Consider the following 20427-nt stretch of genomic DNA (forward strand, 5'->3'; position numbering starts at 1 on the left):
GCCTGCCAATGCAGGGGACACAGGTTCGAGCCCTGGTCCGGGAAGATCCCACATGCCGCGGAGCAACTGGGCCCGTGAGCCACAATTACTGAGCCTGTGCGTCTGGAGCCTGTGCTCCGCAACAAGAGAGGCCGCGATAGTGAGAGGCCCACGCGGCGCGATGAAGAGTGGCCCCCGCTCGCCGCAACTAGAGAAAGTCCTCGCACAGAAACGAAGACCCAACACAGCCATAAATAGATAAATAAATAAATTTAAAAAAAAAAAAAAAAAAAGCATCCCGGGTCTCTGGCGGGGCGCACAGGCGCCAGGCTCCCCAGGGCAAAGCTGGGCTCAGCGTGTGCACCGGGCTCCCGGCGTCTGGGGGGCTGTCTGCCGTACGAGGCCCACATGGAAGCCAGGGAGGCTGGTTCCGCTCGGCAGGGACCCCAGAAGGAGCCCAGAGGCTGGGCCAGAGCCGGGGGCCCAGGCAAGGATGCCCATGGGCACAGCAGCTGCAGGCCGCAGCCCAGGGCAGAGGGTGGGGGGGCAGAGCGCCAGGGGCGCACGGAGTGCTGTGGGGAAGGGCGCGCTCAGCTGGGAGCCCTGCAGGTGGCGTTTGTGTTTCGCACGGCGATTCTGAAACCAGGTTTTGATCTGTGGGGAAAACGAGATCAGAGCAGGGCGACGACGGGCCACCCCCCTGCCCGGCCAGCCCCCTCACCTGAACTTCGGGGAGCTGCATCTCCCAGGCCAGCCTCTGGTGCTCCAGCGGGCCCAGGCAGCGGCGGTGCCGGGAGGAGCGCTCCAGGGCGCTGACCTGCTCCGCCGTGGAGGCTGTGCGCACACGGGGAGCCCGAGCGCCCTCTGCCTCCTGGCTCAGCCCTGGGGGAGGGCGGGAGGGCACCCACTCCGTGCGGCTGGAAGTGCTGCCTGGGGGGACAGGGCACCCCCCCGGGAGGTGCCACCAGCTGTGACCGCAGAGGGTGCTGGCAGCGGGGCCTCAGGAGAGCAGCCCGCCCTCCAGCCTCCCGCTGGGCCAAGGCGACACCCCTCCTCGCCTTCAGCTTGAGTGTGGAGGGGGTCCAGAGGCGTGGATGTCGAAGAGGACGACGGAGTGGACAGCAGTCCTGACACCGGCCCCTCACCCGCTGCCCCGTGCTCCCTTCCAGAAACCAGTTTCTTTCACCCGCAGACAAGTAACTCCGACTCACGGGGGGGGGGGGGGTGCAATGCGGGCTGGCGGAGCCCACCCTCGGCAAAGGCCTGCGGTCTGGGGAAGCCCTCCCATGGACTCCCCATGTACCCAGGCCCTGTCTCCTGCAGGTCTGTTCTCTGATTTCTAATTATGAGATGGGGGCAGCACTAAGAACCCCCATGAGGTGAAGATGTCTCCATGGTCATTATTTAAACTTTTTAAAACATGCAAATTTACAGATAATACCAGCCTCACTTTTGACCATGTAGGACTTGACACCTAAGAGCGGTCATTAAGTCACAAAGACTAAAAGACGGATTAAGAAAGCCCCGTCCGCCAACGACAAAGCGTTCCATCAAGTTTGGAAACCACGGGAAGCTCACGAGGACGGAACCACAACGGGCTCCGGGTCGTGGCTCTCCCTAAGCAACCCTGCAGGACTCCAGGCGGCCGGCGAACAGGCCATAGTCTGGATGCCAAAAGAAGGCACCCGGCTTTGCAGGAGGAGCCACGGTGAGCCCTCGAACGGAGCAGATTCGTGAGCTGCAAGACGCACTTACCTGCGACCCTCTTGCAGAAGCGGGCCCCGAGGACTTCGAGCTTGAAGGCCACGTGTACCGAGTGCTAAGGTGGGCATCCTGGCTCAGAGAGGGTGGGGGCAGCCCCTCCAGGGCGGGGGGGAAGAGAAGTTCCAAGAGGTCTGAGCAGGGAAGACGCCACTGTGGTTTCTGCTTCCAAGGAGAAGGGTTCACCGGCCGGACGGGTCTGGCGCAACCCGCAAGCCCCAGCCCTGCAAAGAATGCCCCGCCTGCGGCCGGAGTTCACAAATGTGTGACCCTGCTCCTGAACCCTCCCCAGCTCCCTTCCCAACCTGGGAAGGAAGGCCCCCTCCCCATCCCCACACCTACCAGGTGTGGGCGTCCCCGGTGCAGACACTCCTGAGGGCTTCACCTCCTCCTTGCCCACGGTCTGGGGGTGGTCCCCTCCGCTGCACACCCGGGCTGGGGCAGACAGGCTCCCCCGGGAGACTTCGGCGGGCCTGGTGGTGTGCGCTGGCCCCGCGCAGCTTCTCTGGGAGAGCCGGTCCACCGAGCCAAGGCTGGAGGCAGGCTCACAGGCACCAGGAAAGGCGGAGGAGGGAGGCATTGTTGGACGGTGCGGCCGCACTCAGGATCTGCCTCTGGACAGACGGTGAGGGCTGGGAATGGGGTGCCCCGGCCGGGCAGGAGGGCCAGGATGAGCACAGGGTCCGCCTCAGGTCTGGCAGGGCTGGGCTGCACTTATAAGCTCAGGAGGAGCGGGGTGGGTGGGAGGTGGGTTTGCAAAGAGGGACCCAAATGCCCCCCACAGACAAGTAGCACCTAATTGCCTTCAATTCAGAGGCACAAAGGAGGCCATTCACACCTCCCCCGGCTCCAAGATGTCTGGGGGAGGGGCGGGCCTGTGTCGCCGGTGAAGGGAGAGGTGGTAACTGAGGACTTGTTACAGCCTTTCATCTCCCCCCCACCCCCACCTGGCTGGCCTGGGCTGCAGGAAGGTGAGGACGGCCCCTTCCCACCCAGCACCCCGGCTGGGAGCCTGTCCTGTGGAGTGCCGAGCTGTCTCCTCTGTCCAACTTGCCCCCGTGGGTCTGCAGTGCCAGAGGTGACAGGTGTGCACACCCGAGGGGGTCAGGGGTCCGCATCACTACTCCCAGCACAGGGAGGGCTTGGACAGGGCGTGTCTCCTGCAGCCTGCTGGCCTGCTGGGTAGGAATGTGGGCGGGCAACTAGCCAGACAGGGTGGGGAGGGGCTGGTCAGAGAGGGTCCCTCGGGCTCTGCTGGCCCTTCTCTCTCTCCACCCCCCAGCCCCTGCCCAGATCCTCTGCTGGGTTTCACTCTGGTGCCATAGGAGCTGTCTCCAGATTCGGGTGACAGGAAGAAAGGGGGTCTGCTGGCTCAGGACGTGGATGAGTCCGCGTCCGGCTCCCAGGAGGAACCGAGCAGGAAGGACAGGGGAGCCACCGTGCTCCGCTGTGGGTCCCCGACCGCTTCGGGCTCTGCTGTGCTGCTGCCTGGCTCCACCTCGTGGTGGCCAGGAGGGCACAGGGCTCCCGCGGACTGAGCAGCCCAGGCCGCACGGGCTAGCCTAGGGAGAGTCACCCTGTCCCAGTGCCCTGTGCCGCCAGCGCCTCACTACTCACTGGCCCCGTCTGCGTCTCTGGCGCCAAGCTGGCCTCGGGGAAGGGGGCGGCGAGGTCTGGGGCGTCCGTGCTCCGTGGGCTGGCGGCGGGGTCAGCGGGACCTCTCCTCCAACCTTGGCCGGACCGCGTCTGTCTCCTCCCCGCCGCCAGGCAGGCGGACACGTGGGTGCGTTCTAGACGACCGCAGGGCGCTGCTGCGGGGACCCGCCGGCGGGAGCTGCGCCCCCCGGAGCGCGGGCTCTGAGTCGGCGCGGCGCCCTCGGCGGCCGAACTCGGCCCCCAGCCCGCCGCAGGGCTTCCGAGCGGTCGGGTCGAGCCCGCAGCCTGGACTCCCAGGGGCGCCGGCGCCAGTTTGGCGGGACACCGAGGCCGCCCCCGCGCCCGCCCCGCGGACATCAAAGGCCCCACGGGCCTCGCCTTGGGATTAACACCCCAACCCCGCCCTCGAGCCGCTCGGGCTGGGGAGGGGCCGGTGAGGTGGGAGCCGGGCAAACCGGGGAGGAGCCGGGGTCGCGGACCCCGCGTCTTCCTCCCGCCCCCGGGCCAGCCCAGTTCGGTCACCGGACCCTGAGGGGTGAGGCGGGGGATTTAACTCACTCGCCGTGTGTCGCGTGGAGTGTCTTGTGAGATTACTGCACGGTGTCCTGGAAGTCGCGCGTCCCCAGGGCTGTTCCAAGGACGCCCGGGGCAGGCTTCTAAATGCCGCCGCGAGAGTGCCTGGTCCGCTACCTGCGACAGCGGCCGAGCTGGGGGGACGGGGGGACGGGTACGCGGAGCCCCTCCGGGTGGAGGCGGGGCGGTGCCTCCCCAGCGCGGCAAAGAGAAGTAAACCCCAGCCCCACGACTGCTGCAGCTGCACAGAACGGGCGGGACAGGCACCCTCTAGGTAACAGGAAGCATTTGTTGGGAATTACTGCACTGTGTGCTCAAAAGCGGTGATTTAGAAAATGTCAGGCATTAACATGTACCACGTCTTTCAAACCCCAGTTTTAGCATCTCTTCCTTTCTAATCTTTCAGGGCCGGCCCCTCGGTCTTTTGTCCCCACACGGGCACCATCCTCCGCACCCACCACCCCAGTTCTGCTGGGCGACCCCCTCCCTAATCCGGGACCCTCCTCTAATGGCCCTCCCACCTTGACTTTCCCAGCCCCTACCTGAAGCTGCCCTTCCTGAGTCCTAAGGTGACCTCACCTCCGCAGGTCAGACGGCCCCCACCCCGAGTCCTCCCCGCCAGCTCCCAGCTGCTGCCTGGGGTGGTCCCCTCTCGTCCTTCAGCACTGCCACGGGCGCAGGCCCGCTCTCTCCCGACCTGGCTGGCTCGTGTCCCCTGGGGTCTCCCCTCCCTCTAACCCTGGCTGCTCCAGTGACAGCTGTGTCACCCACGTCTGGCCTCAGCTTCCTCACTTGGCTTGGGAGCAGCGTCCTAGGCCCTGCCCCTCTCCTGGCTCTGGGACCCACCCCCCCGGGTTTGCTGCCCCTCTGCAACCCCGCTGCTGGCTTCCTCGGAGACCCAGTGATGAGGCGCAGGCGTGGCCTCGGCTCTCGGCAGCTGGCCTCCCAGTGCGCGCGGCAGCCGACCTCGCGCCGAATCCCGCGCATGCGCGCCGCGGAGAGCCGCGTCCCTCCTGCGCCGGGCGGTGCGGGCCGGTGGAGGCAAGCGGTGAGTGGCCGCCCCGCGTTCTCGAGTCCCGTCTACACTCGGAGGCCCTGCGGCCCGACCCAACCCGCGACCGAAGTCAACTCCCCCCCTTGCAAACGGGCTCTTCCAGCAGCCCCAGCCCTGCGTCCTGGCACCTGGTCCTGGGGGTCCAGTTGCCTAAATCCTTCGACCCGCAGGGTTCTCGCCATCACGGCCTCGACTAGTCCAGGCCACCTCCACCGACAGCGGGGACGACTGCGCCGAGGGAGGCCCCGCCCCTCCCAAGACCCTTTGTCCACGCCCACCCCCACCAAGAGGTGAGGCTGGTCCTGTGTGACCGCATCACTGCTCCTGTCCCATCTCTCTCCAACGCCCCGTGGTCTCGCGACGATCCCAGAGAGCCAGGGCCACGGCACTCCCCCCACCCCTCCCTCGCAGGTCGGCCCCTCCCCTGTCGCCACGCCCCTCATCTAACCTCCCTCGTTGTAGCCAAGAGGGCGAGTTTGTGCTCCCGGTGGCGAGAACAGAGGTGTGAGTGTGGGGGCGTGGTGGGCATGACCCTACCCCCAGCAGGACGACAGTCTGGGAGAGCACCCGGTGGGTGGGTGGTGTCCGATTCCCAGGTGGCAGGTGTGATGAGGTAGAGCCCTGCACGCCCTCCCCTAGTTTGGGAAGGGGCTGCTCATGGGGACCCCATCACATCTGTCTCGGTCTCCCTGTCGGGCGGGTGGGCGCCTCCCCTATGCCCCTTCCTTCCTAGGGGGCCAGGTAGGAGAGCTTCCTGCTGCTGCCCAAGGAACCGCAGCCCTGGACCCTGCCTCCCCCTGTCCCCCTCCATCCTGCCCTCAGAGGCTGCAGCAGGGCAGGCCGAGTGGACAGGCAGAGGCAGGGGGCACCTGCCACCCCCCAGCCCTCACCTCCCGTCCTCAAAACCACCGCCCTGAGGCTGGTGCTGCAGAGTGTACGGGGGCTGCAGCCCCCTCTGCTCACACCCTCCCCCCCTGCAGCCCCCTCTGCTCACACCCTCCCCCCCTGCAGCCCCCTCTGCTCACACCCTCCCCCCCTGCAGCCCCCTCTGCTCACACCCTCCCCCCTGCAGCCCCCTCTGCTCGCACCCTCCCCCTCTCGCCCCTCTGCTCACACCCTCCCCCCCTGCAGCGCCCTCTGCTCACCACCCCCCACCCCTCGCCAGGCCTCGCCTTCCCTGCTCTGGTCGGCTGTCTCAAAAGCGATCCCAGCACTGGCTGATTCCCATCACGTCTCCCTTGGCAGGTGGGGGCTCCGCCATCCTCTAGTCCTGGGAGGGCCTCTGGCAGGAGGCGCTGGGCCGCACTGGGGTGTGGCCTCGTGCGGGCAAGGTCCTCTGAAAGAAGACAGACTGAATGTCACTGCCCGCAGCCAGGCCCTGTGGTCTTGCATCTGTCCCCCAGAGACACAGGGTCGGAGTGGTACGGGGGCGGGTTCAGGCTGCATTTGGTAAGTCGCCCGGTAAGTCTGAGACTCAGAAAGGGGCCTGTGGTGACCCTGTTGACTCCAGGGCTTTGTCTTTGGTGAAAGGAATGGGATTTTGTTGCTGATAAATGTAAATTTCAAGGTGAGATTCTGAAAATAGGAAGCTGAAACCAATGGCACTAGAATAAAACAGAATTTTACATAAGGACTGAATGTGGAACTCTGAGGCATATGTGGCGACGTAAATTAACTTAGATTAAAAAATTAAGTTCCAGGACTTCCCTGGTGGTCCAGTGGGTAAGACTCTGTGCTCCCAATGCAGGGGGCCTGGGTTCGATCCCTGGTCGGGGAACTTGATCCCACATGCATGCTGCAACTAAAGATCCTGTGTGCTGCAACTAAGACCTGGCACAGCCAAAATAAAGATAAATAAATAAATAAATAAATACCTATTAAAAAAAATTCAGTTTCTCTGTTGCACTGGCCATGTTTCAGGAGCTCAGTGACCACATGTGGCTGGTGGCTGTCGAATTGGACGGTGGTGTTCTAGAACATTCCCATCACCCCAGAGAGTTCTTTTGCTTGGTGCTGTTATTAGAAACAGCAATGAACCAAGACAAGTCAGACAAGCACCTGCTTATAAACATGATGAGGACAATGACCCCTGGGGTCTTCAGGAAGGGACCCCCTTATGGGAGATTCTGGTGACAAAGATGACAGGCATTGCAGATGGCGGCAGGCACGGTGACTAACGTGACCTGTGATGACACGAAACGGGACAGGCTGACCCACAGAGCTGCGCATGAGCAGAGCTGTGTCACATGGGGTCAGGGGTCACAGACAGGACGGGGAGAAGTAGTGCGGCGCTCTAAAAGCCGTGGTGACTCTGACACGGTGGAGAGGGCAGGTGGCAGCCTGGCGAGGGACACGGGACCTTCTGCTCTGTTGACAAAGGCAGGCTTTCGGGAGAGAACTGTGTGGGTGTGGTGACAAACGTTAGTGAAACATCTGGTAGAAGATAGAACCATAAAATGCAGGCGGATTAATCATGGCCCAGTTGACACAGTGAAGAGTAAGACTTACCACCCATCAGCCAGGGATCTGACCTTTCTTGGAGGCCAGGAGGGCCCCTGAAGGAACAGATCAGAGCCAAGCACTCAGAAAATGAAGGCAGGAAGGGGATGCCCACGGGGGTCCTGAAGGGGAAGGAACTGGGTTAGACCCACGATGGGCAGAGAAACTGGACCAGAAATGACAGTGGCTCTCACATGGATGAACGGCCAACAGAGATGGGCCCCAGAGACTCCCCACTGACTGCTGATGGAGGCTGGGCAGGGGCTGATCCCACTGTGAGGCCCGGGAAGAGGACCAGGATGGGTCACACACAGGGTCCATGCCGGGGACTCCGCAGGGCCTGGATCTGGGCCAGGTGAGGGGGAGGAAAGCCCCACCTGGAGTAGCCGTTGTCTGTTTAAAAACTGCAGATTGTAAGTGAGCACAGTTCTGGGAGAGGCCGACCAGCATGTGGGCAGGAGGGCTGGGCAGATTGCAGCATGTTGGAGCAGACGCAGCACTGAACCCTGAATGCACGTGTGTAGACTGGCAGTGGTGTCCCGTCTGCTCTTGCTGCTATGACAGAACACCCCAGACTGGGGGCTTCAGCAGCAGATGCTGGCTGCTTTCTTGCTGTGGCCTCGCCTGGCAGGGAGCAGGACCGAAAGCAAGCTCTCTCGTTTCGTTTCTTACAAAGGCACTAATCCCAACTATGAGGCCCCACCCTCATGACATAATCACCTCCCAACACCCCCCCTCCCCCCGCCCCACCAACACCTCCACACTGGGGGTTGATTTCAACATAGGAATTTGGGGACACATTCAGTCCATAACACAGAGCAGTGTGTTTTTTGGCAGACAAATAAGTTTAGCAGCAGAACCAGGATGAGAGGGAAACATTGCTATTGTGCCTGTTGGCACAGTTGCCCCCCACCCCCCCGGGGGCACAAAAGTGGGGAAGAAATCACAGTCAGGGTTGATGTCCTGTAAGAGAAGGGGGTGATTAGGCAGACCAGAAGCATGGAGAAAATACTAGAGGGAGCCATCCTTATCTCACTGTAAATCACAGAAACGCACATTTACCAAATCTTAGGGATTTCTTCTTTGCAAAAACAGTAGATCGATATCCTCAGGCCCCATCTGCACTGACTTGAAAAATGATGCGGATTCAGAGCCTGCCCCCGAGTCCAAGCACCCCACAGACTCCCTGGTTTGAGATTGTTCCGAATACCAAGCTCTTTGACAGTGGAGCATTGTATAGATGGTGTGACTGGAGGAACAGGTACAGAAGAGACTAATCTGGAAGATGAACAACGAGAATCAAGAAGCCGGGCAATTCTGAAACATGAGGTTGTACAGGAAACTTACTTCAGTTAAATTTTTAGGGACAGTCTGGACATGGGAGGGAGCACAGGTAGCAGAACTAATTAGAGATAAAGAGTGTAGCCCTATCCAGGGGTAAAGAAGCCCCCAAGTTGAGAGGCTTAAATGCCTCTTCGGGGAAAATACATCTAACATTAGGTGTTCCCTTATAACCAATGTATCGCTCATTGGAAATAGCTGCTTTTCTAGGGCCCTACAGCACTGATCCTTAATGGACGAACATGCTGTGAAAACGAATTCTCTCTGGCCCCAGCCTGGGAGGAAACGGAATTTGGGTGGAAGGACGAGGGCGCTGAATGAGGCGGGAGCTGGATTCCAGCCTACTGGCTGCCCACACGGAAACAAAACCGGCCCCAGGAGCGAGCCTTGGCTACCACTCTGAGTTACGGGGGCGGACAAGGATGAGGGCCCAGGGCGGTCCTGCACACACAACACGGCAGCACCAAGAGGACATGGGGTAAAGGGAAAAAGCAAAGCCAGCCCCAGGGCCCTGAAGCTATGGGGGGCAGGGCCCCATGGCAGGGAGCGGAGGACCCACGGTCACTGCTGGAGGTCATCCGAGCTAGTGGGGGCACAGGTACCCTGTTCACGGGGCTCAGTGCACCGCAGGACAGAACGGGCGTGCAGTTGAATTCACGTGGTACGAACACAGGGAGCAGCTGGTGGAAGTACCAGCTAGATGGGTCCACCAAGCAGCTGGACAGGCGAGCATCAGCTGGTCAGTTGCAGCATTGCTATGATTCCACGTGCTGTAACACACTCGCTAGGATGGCCGAGATAAAAAAACAAAATCAAAACAGAACATAAGTGTGGACGAGGATGTGGAGAAATTGGAACCCTTGTGCACTGTTGGTGGGAATGTAAAATGGGGCAGCGGCTGGAAAATAGTATGGAGGTTTCCCCCCCAAATTAAAGATGGAACTACCATGTGATCCATTAATTCCACTTTTGGATATACACCCAAAAGAATTGAAAGCAGGGTCTTGAAGAGATATTTGCACACCGCTGTTCATGGCAGCATTATTCACAATAGCTAAAACGTGGAAGCAACCTAAGTGTCCACCAACGGATCAGTGGAGAAGCAAACTGTGGTCCATCCAGACAATGGAAGATCATTCAGTCTTAAAAAGGAAGGAAATTCTGCAACATGCTGTGACTTGGATGAAACTGGTGGACATTATTCTAGGTGAAATAAGCCAGACACAGAGAGACAAATAATGTCTGATCCCACTTACATGAGGTTCCTACGGCAGTCAAATCCAGAGACAGAAAGTAGGTGCTGGGTGCCAGGGGCTGGGAGAGGGGGCTGCAGAGTTAGTGTTTAATGATTCAGTTTGGGAAGATGACGTTCTGGAGCTGACGGTGGTGACGGCTGCACAAAAAATGTGAATATACCTAATGCCACTGAGCTGCACTCTTGAAATGGGTAAGATGGTAAACTTTATGTTATGTGTATTTTACCACAATAAAATAATAAGTGTGAATCTGCTGGCCAAGGGGCCACTGATGAGACGAGATGGCACTAACCTGAGGACTGGTCCTAGGAGACCCTGCTGGGTCACTGCCCTGCACTCGGGGTCTGGCAAAGGGAGAGGTGTTCTCATGGCCGGGACACCATCCCACCAGGGTGTGTCCACCGCACACGTGCAGAGCCAAACCCAGGATGCCCGGCATAAGATACACGTGTCACAGAGCGGGACAGGGACACAGGCCCGCGAGAGAGCCACAGCCAAAGGGAGTCACGGCAGGGCCAGAAGAAGGGATTTGAGAATTTCCATGCATCAGGAATGGCTGAAGTTTAAAACTAAAGCCACTAGCCAAGGAGCTGGGGTGAGACAGGCTCTCTCCCCTCACCAGGTTAGAAAACGTTAGCGATGCCGGGGGGAAGGGGTGTTCAGAGCCATTACTGCAACATAGGGCCCCAAGGAGAAAGCCATGGGATGTGGCGTCCGGGGCCCCAGGCAACGTGGGCAGTAAGGCAGATGGGTTCTCCTTGGTGCCCCCAAATACCTCAGACTCGGAGACTTACACAGATTTCAAGCCCCCGAACAGCCTTTCTCCAGAGCAGAAGGTCCCGGGTGACATCGTCCCCACCCCTGGGGGATTGGCGGATTTGCCGGGATGTGTTCCAAGGCTGTCTCAGACCCCCCCCCCCCAGCCCATGGCTCTTGCCTTCCGGGGGCGTGTGGGGGTGGGGAGAGGTGTTTACAAGCTCGAACCAGCCCACCCCAGGTTTTTGGTGGCTTTCGGACTCACAGGGACCAGGGCACAAACAGCCTCGTGGAGCAGAGGCCAGTGTGTCTTAAATGAAGATTCGGGATTTTCACACGGAGCTCCCAGGCCCTGCCATCAGTACGCGGCTGAAGGACAGGCACACCCTCGGTCTGCCCAGGGTCCCTGCAGGCAGAGGGCCCAACTGGGGCCTCCGGGAAGACGGCTCCAGGAAAGGGCTGGGGGAGGGGCTGATGCCACTGCCGGCCCAGAGGGCAAGGACCGTAGGGCCCGTGGGGACACCCTTCCCTCTTTTACCTTTGTGGCCCAGAGCAATCATTTAAGTCTCTGAATGAGCCCCTAGTCGGTGAGAAGCTGCGCCGCATTCAGCCGGAGCCTGCATTGTTATGCTGGCCAGCTCCTCGGGCTACTTCCTCCTTCCCACCCGGCTGTGAGCACCTCCGGCCCCGCCCTGTCCCCACTGGGTCTGATCCACCGGCCCGGGGTGGGGCCCTCAGTTACTATTTGGAAAATGCTCCTGGGGCGATTTTGATAAAGTCCTCTTGAAACTGCAGGGACCCTGGCCTCAGCCAAGGTCGAAGATCTCAGACCCCCAGCCCCAGCTGCCCCCGGCCCAGCCACCTCCCTGGGGACGAAAGGAGCACCTTCCCTGGGCGTGCGTTAGCTCTCCTGCCCCCCCCCGCCCCTCTTTCCCTGACCCAACTTAGCCAAGACCCTGAGACTCTTCCCTGGGCGGCAGGCGGTGGGCGCTGGAGACTGATCGTACCTCCCCCAACCGGCTCCGCTGAGCCAGGCCGTCGCCATTTCCCTGGACCCTCCCTCCTCCTCCTCCCTGCTCGGCCGGGCTCACTCACCATGGCTGCTCTGCCTGGTGGGAAGTCCCGGGGGCAGGGGCAGGAGACCTGGAGAAGCTGGCGTGCAGTGAGGGCCCCGACCTCGGGTTCCACGTGCCCACAGCCCCCTCCCCACTGGAGACTGGCCTGCCAGGGTAGGTAGGTAGGACCGGGCAGCATCCCAACGGGCCTCCAGCCCACCCCAGCCCTCCTGGCCCCTCCCCGGGATCCCGAGGCCATTTTAACCTCGCCCTGACCTCCAGCCCTACTTTCCTACCCAGTGCGGGGCCCGCACACACTCACAGGATTAAGTCGGAAAAAGCAATCTTTTTATTTAACGTATACCTAAGTTAGGGGTGGGGGAGGGCTGCAGGAGGGGCCAGGGCCGAGGGGCGGCCCTGCAGAGAGGACCGCGGCGGCCGGGCCTCACTGGCGCGGGTCGGCCAGGACGCCTCGCTCGGCGGCGGCGCTGCCCAGGATGAAGCCCACGGCCAGGGACACGGTCTGGTCGAAGGAGCCGCGCAGCTGCTCCACGTGCTGGTTCAGGGTCAGCAGCTGGTCACGCAGCGGGCCCAGGACGGACACGATGTCGCCCAGGTGCCCCAGGGTCTGCAGAAGGGCGGCGTTCAGCGACGGCGGCGCGGACTGCGGGGGCACGGGGTCCTCCGGGCGACCAGGCGGCGGGTCGGGATCTTCCCGGGTGGGGCCGGGGGGCGACGGCGGCGGTGGCGGCGGCGGCGAGCCGGGGCCGCGGAAGGGCTCGGGGTCCTCGGGGCGGCCGGGCGCGGGGGTGAATGTGGAAACGGCCGTCGGGGAGCCGGGGGCGCGGGGCGCGTCCACAGACTTGGGCGGGGACGGGCTGAAACGGAGCGTCCAGGCGGGGTCCGCGTCCGGGTCTCGGGCGGCGAGCAGCGGTGGGGCGCCTGGAACGCAGAGCGGGTGGTCGCGTGAGGCGCGCCCGCCCCTCCCCCCGGCCCGCAGCCCACTTCCCCCGGTCCGAGGCCCCCCCGCCCCTCCCCTCCCCCACCCCAGCCCACCTACCCGGCTCAGCGGGCGCCGCGGGGGCCGGCCGGCGGCCGCGCGGGGGGCGCCCGGGCCCGGGGGAGCGGCGGCGGCCGCGTCTGCGCCCGTTGTCGCCCAGCAGCCCCATGAGCTGGCGGATTTGCGCGTCGAAGGGCCCGGGCGGCTGACCGTGCGCGTCGCGGACCTTGTCTTTGAGAAACTTGTAGCGGCGGCGGCACTGCGCGGGCGTGCGCCGCACCTGCTGGCGGGCCAGCGCGGCCGACACGCGGCGGTAGGTGGGCAGCGCCTGGCGGCGGTCCAGCAGCAGCGCTCGCCACACGGCCGGCTGTAGCAGCGTGCCTAGCAGCAGCTCCGTCTCGCGCGCGCTCCAGGGCGTGCGCTGCGCCGAGCCCGGGGATACGGGTGACCCGGGGGATGCGGGCGACCCGGGGGGCGCGGGCGCCGCCAGCGCGCCGGGCGAGGCGGGCCTCGCGGGCGGGGTCCCGGGGACGCCTCCCGCCAGCCGCGGCTCGGAGTCCGGGCTGGCGGGCGACGGCGGCGCGGGCGGGGGCGGCCGCCGGGGCCGGAGCAGCATCCCGGGGCCGGCGGGCGCGCGGGGGTCGGGGCCGAGGCCCGGGAGAAGCCGCCCACACACGCTCGGTGGGGCCTGCGCGTTCGCCCTCGGTCGGTGCGGGCGCCGGAGCCCAGCCGGGTCTAGGCGGCCCTCCCACCGCTCCGCCCCGCCCCGCCCCCGCCTCTGCGCGCGCCAAGTTCAACTTGGCTGCTCCGGCGCCTGGGTCTCCAGGCCAGCCTTTGGGCCCCTAGGCCCTGAGCGCCTGGAGCAAAGTTCTGCCCCCGCCCGCCCAGCGGGGAAGAACTCTCGCCACCGCCGTGTGTACTTCTTAAACTGCTCAGTTGCGGTACAAACAAATATGGCTATACGTGCATTGGGCGCGCAAGGTTCGATTCGTCTTTACGCATGTGCCATGACCTTTCACTGCTGCGCAGATGAAGCCATGGAACATTCCAGTCCCAGAGGCTCCCTCACGCCTCCTCCTTTTTCCTTTGGTGCGCCCTAGATGTTGTTTGTAAACGTAACTGTGTTCTGGGTCTGCTCCCCGCCCCGTCTTCCTCGTGTGGTCTTAGTCTGTGCAGGAGGTAGCGTTCATCACTGCCTGCTGGCAGCTTTCTGCTGGATCTGATAAAGAGCCGGGCCAGTGGTCGGACGTAGTGTCATAATTCACATGCACACTTAACAGAAAGAAACTTCTTTATTCTGATAAAGAATGGCTACAGCTAACATTGTGGTTAATACAGAGTATTGAGCCTCTACCCCCCCCCTCCGAGAGATTAGGAATAAGACAAGGAGGCCCAACATTACGGCTTCTGCTCAACCTTATTCTAGAAGTCCTAGCCAGAGCAATAAGACAAGAAAAAGGAGTAGGAAGTATAGAGATAGCAAAGGAAGAAGTAAAACAGCCGCCACTTGCAAATGAGATGGTTGTATACGTGGAAAGTACAAAATCTACAAGCACGTTATTAGAATTAATAAATGAGCTTAGCAAGGTCATTGAATACAAAAATAAACAAAAGTTAATTGTATTTCTGTATACTAGCTACAGTAGTTTTATAAAACTCCTTAGTTTGGGATAATTCTGTGTCCGAGTTGCACAGACAGCACAGAGTCCCTAACATCTTACTTGTCCGTGGAACTTTGGCAGAGCTAGGAAGTTAGTGTTGACTAAACTGCAGACTTACTGGGTTGTGCCAGGTTTTCTGCTGATGTCCCTTTTCTGTCCCAGGATCCCATCCCTGTGCTGAGCTGCATTTAGTCATCCTGTCCCTTCAGTCTCCCCTGGGCCGTGGCCGTTTCTAAATCTTGTTTTCCACGTCCTTGACAGTTTGAGGAGACGGGTCAGGTGTTTTGTGGTGTGTCCCTCAATTTGGGTTTGTCTGCTGTCTTCTCATGATTAGAGTGGGGTTCTGGGTTCTGGGACGAGACCCCAGAGGTGATGTGCCATCTTATTAGTTCGTGTTAGGATGCATGACGTCGGCAGACTTGGGGCCATGATGCTGATCCCTGTCTCCGGCTAAGGTGGTGCCTGCCTCTCCCCACTGTCAGGTCACCCTCTTCCTGTCCTGCCCTGCAGTGGGGGCCAGTCACCAGGTGCCCTGCCACCCACACTCGAGGGGGTAACAAGCCACACCTCCCGGGGCAACCACGTGTACTGTTTGGGTTTCTCCCAGTTCTTCCCGTTTATTTTTTCATTCAGTTGTCCGTTTACTCCAGGGTGGACTCATGGACGTTTGTCCTATTCCTGGGTCACAGCCCATCACTGTCGTACGTGGGGGCTCAGACAGCCCAGCTCTGGCTGTGGGGAGCCTTCACAGCTCTTTCCCTCTTGTCCTGTGTCCTTTTGATGTGATCTACCCTCCCACCCCCAAGCCCCGCTTTTAGCACTTCCTAGCTCCTGGCTCATCTGGTACTTTCCCCACTCAAGCCCTGGAATCAGCCATTTCCTTTTCTTGGAGAATTGAATGGTATCTGGAAACCAAGATTTGGGTACAGGATGCAGCTGCTGCTGTTGGGGTGTCACTGCTTCTGGGTCCGTGGTTCTGGGGGCAGTTTTGCTCCCCAGGGGACATTTGGCGATGTCTGGAGAGTTGTTGGTTGTCACAGCTGGGGCAGCGGGCGGTGCTGCTGGCATCTAGAGGGTAGAGATCAGAGATGCTGCGAAACATCCTGCAGGCTCAAGACAGCCCCACAGCAGAGAGCCACCCCCCGACACGCCAGCGAAGCTGTGACCGAGGTCCTGCGGTGGCAGCCGGGAAGTGGACCGCGCACAACCTGTACCTCGGGTCCCTGACCGCCGCGCACCTAGGGCTCCGTGAGATCCTTTCTCCGATGGTAGGAGGCCTGGTGCCTTCGTCTCCCACTGTCTACTCGCGTCCCACCCCCCAGCGAGTGCGCAGAGGAGCCTCAGAGGGCTGGCCTGGTGCCCGAGAAGCTGCTCCCAACTGGGGTGCGGGCCTCACTGCAGTTCTCTTGTCTTCAGCTCAGATTCCCTTCAGAACAGCGTTTCCCACGGTCACTGAGGTCCACCCCCTGGGGAGCGGGAGAGGCAGTGAGGAGATGCGGCTGCAGGAAGGTGGCGGCTCGAGCCCGTCCCGTCCCAGGAGAAGTCCTGCTGTCCTTGCAGCAGGTATCAGACAGCAGCCGGAAGGACACAAGCCGCAGGGAGGGGTGTGGCCAGCACCCAGCCGGCCCCTCGGCCACTTACCCCAGCACCACCGGCCACTCCAAGCCCGTGTCCCAGGCGATGGCCTGGCTGCCGGGGTCCCACCGGCCTTCTCCAGGTGGCGGGTGCTGGTGCCGGCCCAGGGGCTGCCTTGGGCTTGATCCCAGCCTGCCGGGCGCGGGGGAGTGGGAGCCCGTTTGTGGCAGGGGGCCTCCCCAGAGCCTGGGTGCGCAGGGCTGGGCTCCGTTCAGCATAGGAGGGGCTGCACAGGGTTGGGAGGGCTGGCTGGGGTGCTGGTTGTCAGTTCTCAGAAAAACGTGTTGATGTGATCAGAGCCGGCGCAGTGAAGGGAGAGCCGGTCTTCCTGGTGCTTTACTCGTGTCTCGGGGGGAAGAGGGCCCAGGGTCTAGTGGTTCTAAGGTAGCTGAGGACCCCCCGTCCCAGCCCAGACTCCAGAGCCACGTGGCCACGGCAGCTGCTGGCCACAGTGACACGACCCCACTATCGCCCCGCCTTTGTTGGTGCCCACCGACCCTCAGCTCTTCCACTGGGACCCTTCCCGGCGGTGACCACGCCCCAGGCACGCCCCAGCCTGTCCCCGGCGAGGACGAGCCGGCTGTCTGGCCTGTGGGCTGCGGACGAGGTCTGGGTGGCCGGACGCCAGGATGGGCAGGGCTTGTGGCAGACAGGCGTGGGCCGTGGTGCCCGGAGGCCTCAGCAGGTCAGCGACCGTGGGAGGCTGGCTGTCTCCTCCTCCAGCGGCAGGCACGTCCCGGGCAGCGGCGTGAGCCTGCCTGCTCGTGGGCCCCGGGTTGTGGGGTTTGGTCCTGGTGGGGTTTGGCCCTCCGCGCACCATCCGAGGACATCGCCGTGGCCTGAGCCTCCTCGTCCCCTCGTCCCCTCCCGCCTTCACGAGCAGCCCTGAAGACGTCTTCGTCTGGCTCGAAGGAGCCGCCCTGACCCACGGAGCAGATAAACACCAGGAGCCCGCGGAGGCCGTCTTGGTAGAAATGACTTTATTTAGAAACCTAAACCGCGCGTGAGGGCGACATGCAGACAGTCGTGCTGGAGCCGAAGCCTGGCCGCTCCCCCAGATAAACCGTTGCAGTTGGAATGTTTATTTGCGCTGGGTGCTAACTTCATTTCAGGCTTTGTGGCGCTATCTTTGTTGAATTCAAATCCTGAAAATGTAGGAGTTGATCTGCAGAACCAAATTCTCATATAAAAGCCACGTTTGCAGGGCCAGGAGTGCCTCTCATGTTCCACGAAAGCGGGACGTAGATGTCGCGAATGAATATATGTGGGAAAACACATCTTGACAATAGAAATTCAGTGTTTTATCACAGGTAATGGTTTTCCTAGAAATACCACGAGCAGCTGCGCTGAAGAATCACTAATTCTAAAACTTAAAAGAACAGTCTTGGGTCTTGCAGCGATTTGCAACGTAAAAACGTTGGTGCCTGGGATGGTGCCAGGGCTCTGGCCTCCCTGCTGTGGAGGTGTGACTTGCTGTCCTGGTCCCATGCCCCTGGCCGAGCGCGGTTTGGAAACAGCCCTGGGGAAGAGCTTGGTACCACTGAGGCCGCAGACCTCGTTTCCTCGTCAGAACGCGCTGGTGACAGCCAGCCTCGGGAGCTAGGCATGGGTGTGTGAATCACATGCATGGCTGCTGAAGAAGGGGCAGACCCGGACATGGCCCTACAGCCCCCAGGCCCCCAGGTAGGGCAGAGGGAGGCTGTGTCTCTGCTTTGGAGCTGCTGTCTGACACCTGCATGCTTTGGAAGCAGAGCCTCGGCCCAGGTGTGCCTGCCCCACCAGGAAGTGCTCTCAGTGGTGGGGCGGTGGGCACAGGGGCCACGGGGCACTTGGGGGCTGCCAGTGTGGAGCCATGAGGCACTCTCCGGCAGCAGGAGGCCGGGCTGGGACGGAGGCGAGGCCGGGCCTCTTGGCGGGAAGGGCTGCGAGGCTCTGGCACCCGCACCTGGGACTGGGTGAGCAGCCAGGGGTTGGGGCTGTAGGAGGGGGAGGCCCGGCAGGGAGGAACTGTGAGCCCAGGGTGGGGCTTGGGCCCCCCGGGAAGCCTCGGGCCCAAAGGGAGGGTTTCAGAACCCCCTGGAATCTGTGGTTGGCAGGGGGGTCAGAGGTCAGTCTTGGCCCTTCGTTTTTGGGCAGACATAGACCAGAGTCGCGGGAACACTGCTCAGTGGGCACCTGGGTTTAAAGCCTGAGCTGGGTGCTGTGGGTGGGGGGTTTCTGGGGGCTGAATGGCCAGACAATTGGGTGAAAGCTGTTTATCTTTGAGAAATATAAATGGGTATTCGGCTCCTGGGGAGCTTACTTACCCTATTTTGGTTTAAATTTTTAATCTTTAAATTTAATTTTAAAATTCTCCTAGAAACCCCCCTCAGCCTCTCCTGGCGCCGTCTCTCTCGGGTCTGGGTCTGAGCCCGTGCTCCCGCCCCGGTGCCCCTCCTGGGCCGTGGGGGTCCCTGTCTGACACAGCAGGCACGGCCCCTTCCACCCCAGGCCTGTCCTCGGTGTGGACTCCACACCCAGACCCGCTGTCCTGCGCTATTGGAACGTGGCTTTCATTCTCCGCAGCTTGTCCTGAATCTTCTTGGAGTGCTTCTCGCTGGCCACCTGGTGGGAGCCAGCCCTGCTGTCCTCGGCCAGAATGGAGATGTCGGCCCCGCTGAATCGGGCGATTCTCTGCTTGAGGTGGGACTGCAGCTTGGGGTCGGGGGCGAACGTGTAGGGGTTCTCCTGGAACGCGTGGACCTGGCTCGCCACTTTGGCGATGTTTCTGTGTTGGGGGAAGAAACGAAATGTGAGTTTGCACAAGTCACGGGGGCAGCGTCTGCAGCCAGTGCGTTCCCAGCCTGCTGTCAGGCACTGTCCCAACCAGGCCGCATCAAAGTCCAGACTCTGAGGGACCGGTCCGCCCTTGACCCTGAGGAGGCCTGACCGGCTTCCACCTGACCGCCATGTGGACGATGAAGGGGGGAGAGGATGGAGTGGGGTGAAAGGTTGTGGGGGGAGGGTCTCCCTGGAGACAGGCTGGCACTGTCCTGAGAGGCACTGCGGGCCTGGGGCGCTGCGGAGGGACGTGGGCCTGGAGCTCCTAAGGAGCGGCTGGCCCCAGGGTGGGCTTCCGAGGGCACCCCTGCACCTTCCGAGGCCAAAAGGAGCAACGATCGCCTTTGGCTGGGAGTGTCTGAGTCCCTGGCAGGGTCATGGTGGTGGTCGGCAGCAACAGCCCCCCAGTCTGCTCCTCCCAGGTGGGTCCGCAGGTGTGCCGGGCAGTTGAACGGTGGGGACTGACTGAGTCCTCCGGACAGCTCTACGGAGGGGCCCCAAGGGGGACAGCAGAGGCAGGGAGAGAGGGGAGATGTGGCTCGGGGGGTCAGGGAGGGTGGTTGCACAGAGGTGGCGTTCTGGGTGCGCCTGGATCTCCCAATAGGAAGGGAGGTCACGGCAACCTTGGGGCAGTGTTTGGGGCCGTGGACGCTGGACTGTGCGAATTGTTTACCCCTTGTTTGTGGAGAAGGAGGTGGCTGGAGGTCACCCAGGGGAGAGGGTGTGGAGGCCTGGGCTGGGGTGAGGGCTGGGTGAGGGGCAAGGCGGCCCAGGTCTCAGAGGAACAGGAGAGATGGGGGTGGCCCCTCACCTGGTTCCTTTCACCTGTGGGCCCCTCACCTGGCTTATTCACCTGTGGACCCCGCACCTGGTTTGTTTCACCTGTGGGCCCCTCACCTGTTTTGTCTCACCTGTGGGTCCCTCACCTGGTTTGTCTCACCTGTGGGTCCCTCACCTGAGCTTGCTCCACCTGTGGATCCCTCACCTGAGCTTGCTCCACCTGTGGGCCCCGTTGGTCATGGTGAAGCCCCCTGTCTCCAGCTGCTGGATGTGCATGGCCAGGAGATGGGCTGAGGGCAGGGTGGGCTGGGCCCTGAAGCGCCGTCCTTCCATCAGACACAGGCTGTCGCTCTTCAGAAAGACCTGGGGCCCAGCCAGGGGTGTGGGCGGGGGGGACGACAGGTGACAGGTCAGCCCAGGTGCCCAGCAGGGGCCGGCTCAGCCCGGCCAATCCCAGCTGGCGCCTGTATTCCTGCTGCATGGGGGCTACAGCACCCCGATTTATCAGCCAGTCCAAAATGTCCCTTGGTTCTTGGGTTGCGGAAAGTCCAGATGTCTAAAGCTTGCAGACACAAAAGGAACACTGACCCCGCCCCCAGAA

General features: G+C 61.9%; 3 protein-coding genes across 9 annotated transcripts in view; all 3 read right to left on the reverse strand.

Annotated features, from left to right (window-relative positions):
* Positions 1–251: 251 nt before the first annotated feature.
* On the reverse strand, positions 252–4537 carry VENTX (VENT homeobox; the record flags this gene model as incomplete). The annotated part of the gene is given in 7 exon segments (XM_082424977.1): positions 252–524; positions 526–633; positions 701–947; positions 1476–1480; positions 1603–1964; positions 2083–3574; positions 3955–4537. Coding segments are annotated over 6 exon segments (1233 nt in total). The 5' UTR covers positions 2321–3574; positions 3955–4537.
* Positions 4538–12369: 7832 nt separating this feature from the next.
* Positions 12370–13546, reverse strand: UTF1 (undifferentiated embryonic cell transcription factor 1; the record flags this gene model as incomplete). The annotated part of the gene is made up of 2 exons (XM_082423361.1): positions 12370–12872; positions 12991–13546. The coding sequence occupies 2 exons, from the start codon at positions 13544–13546 to the stop codon at positions 12376–12378; spliced, it is 1053 nt and encodes a 350-aa protein (XP_082279487.1). The 3' UTR covers positions 12370–12375.
* A 3567-nt stretch (positions 13547–17113) lies between these two features.
* Positions 17114–20427, reverse strand: part of KNDC1 (kinase non-catalytic C-lobe domain containing 1) — a 57207-nt gene continuing 53893 nt past the window's right edge. For 2 of the 7 annotated variants that reach the window (XM_082423051.1, XM_082423046.1), the window contains 2 exons: positions 20017–20189; positions 17114–18993 (listed from right to left, as the gene is read on the reverse strand). In XM_082423051.1, coding sequence (XP_082279177.1) covers positions 18595–18993; positions 20017–20189 — 572 coding nt within the window. In that variant the 3' untranslated portion in view covers positions 17114–18594. The remainder of the gene's footprint in view (positions 18994–20016; positions 20190–20427) is intronic. The other 5 variants (XM_082423052.1, XM_082423049.1, XM_082423050.1 and 2 more) reach the window with 4 other exon arrangements.

The sequence above is a fragment of the Balaenoptera physalus genome (assembly GCF_965194825.1).
Source record: "Balaenoptera physalus genome assembly, chromosome: 14".
Lineage (NCBI taxonomy): Eukaryota > Metazoa > Chordata > Mammalia > Artiodactyla > Balaenopteridae > Balaenoptera > Balaenoptera physalus.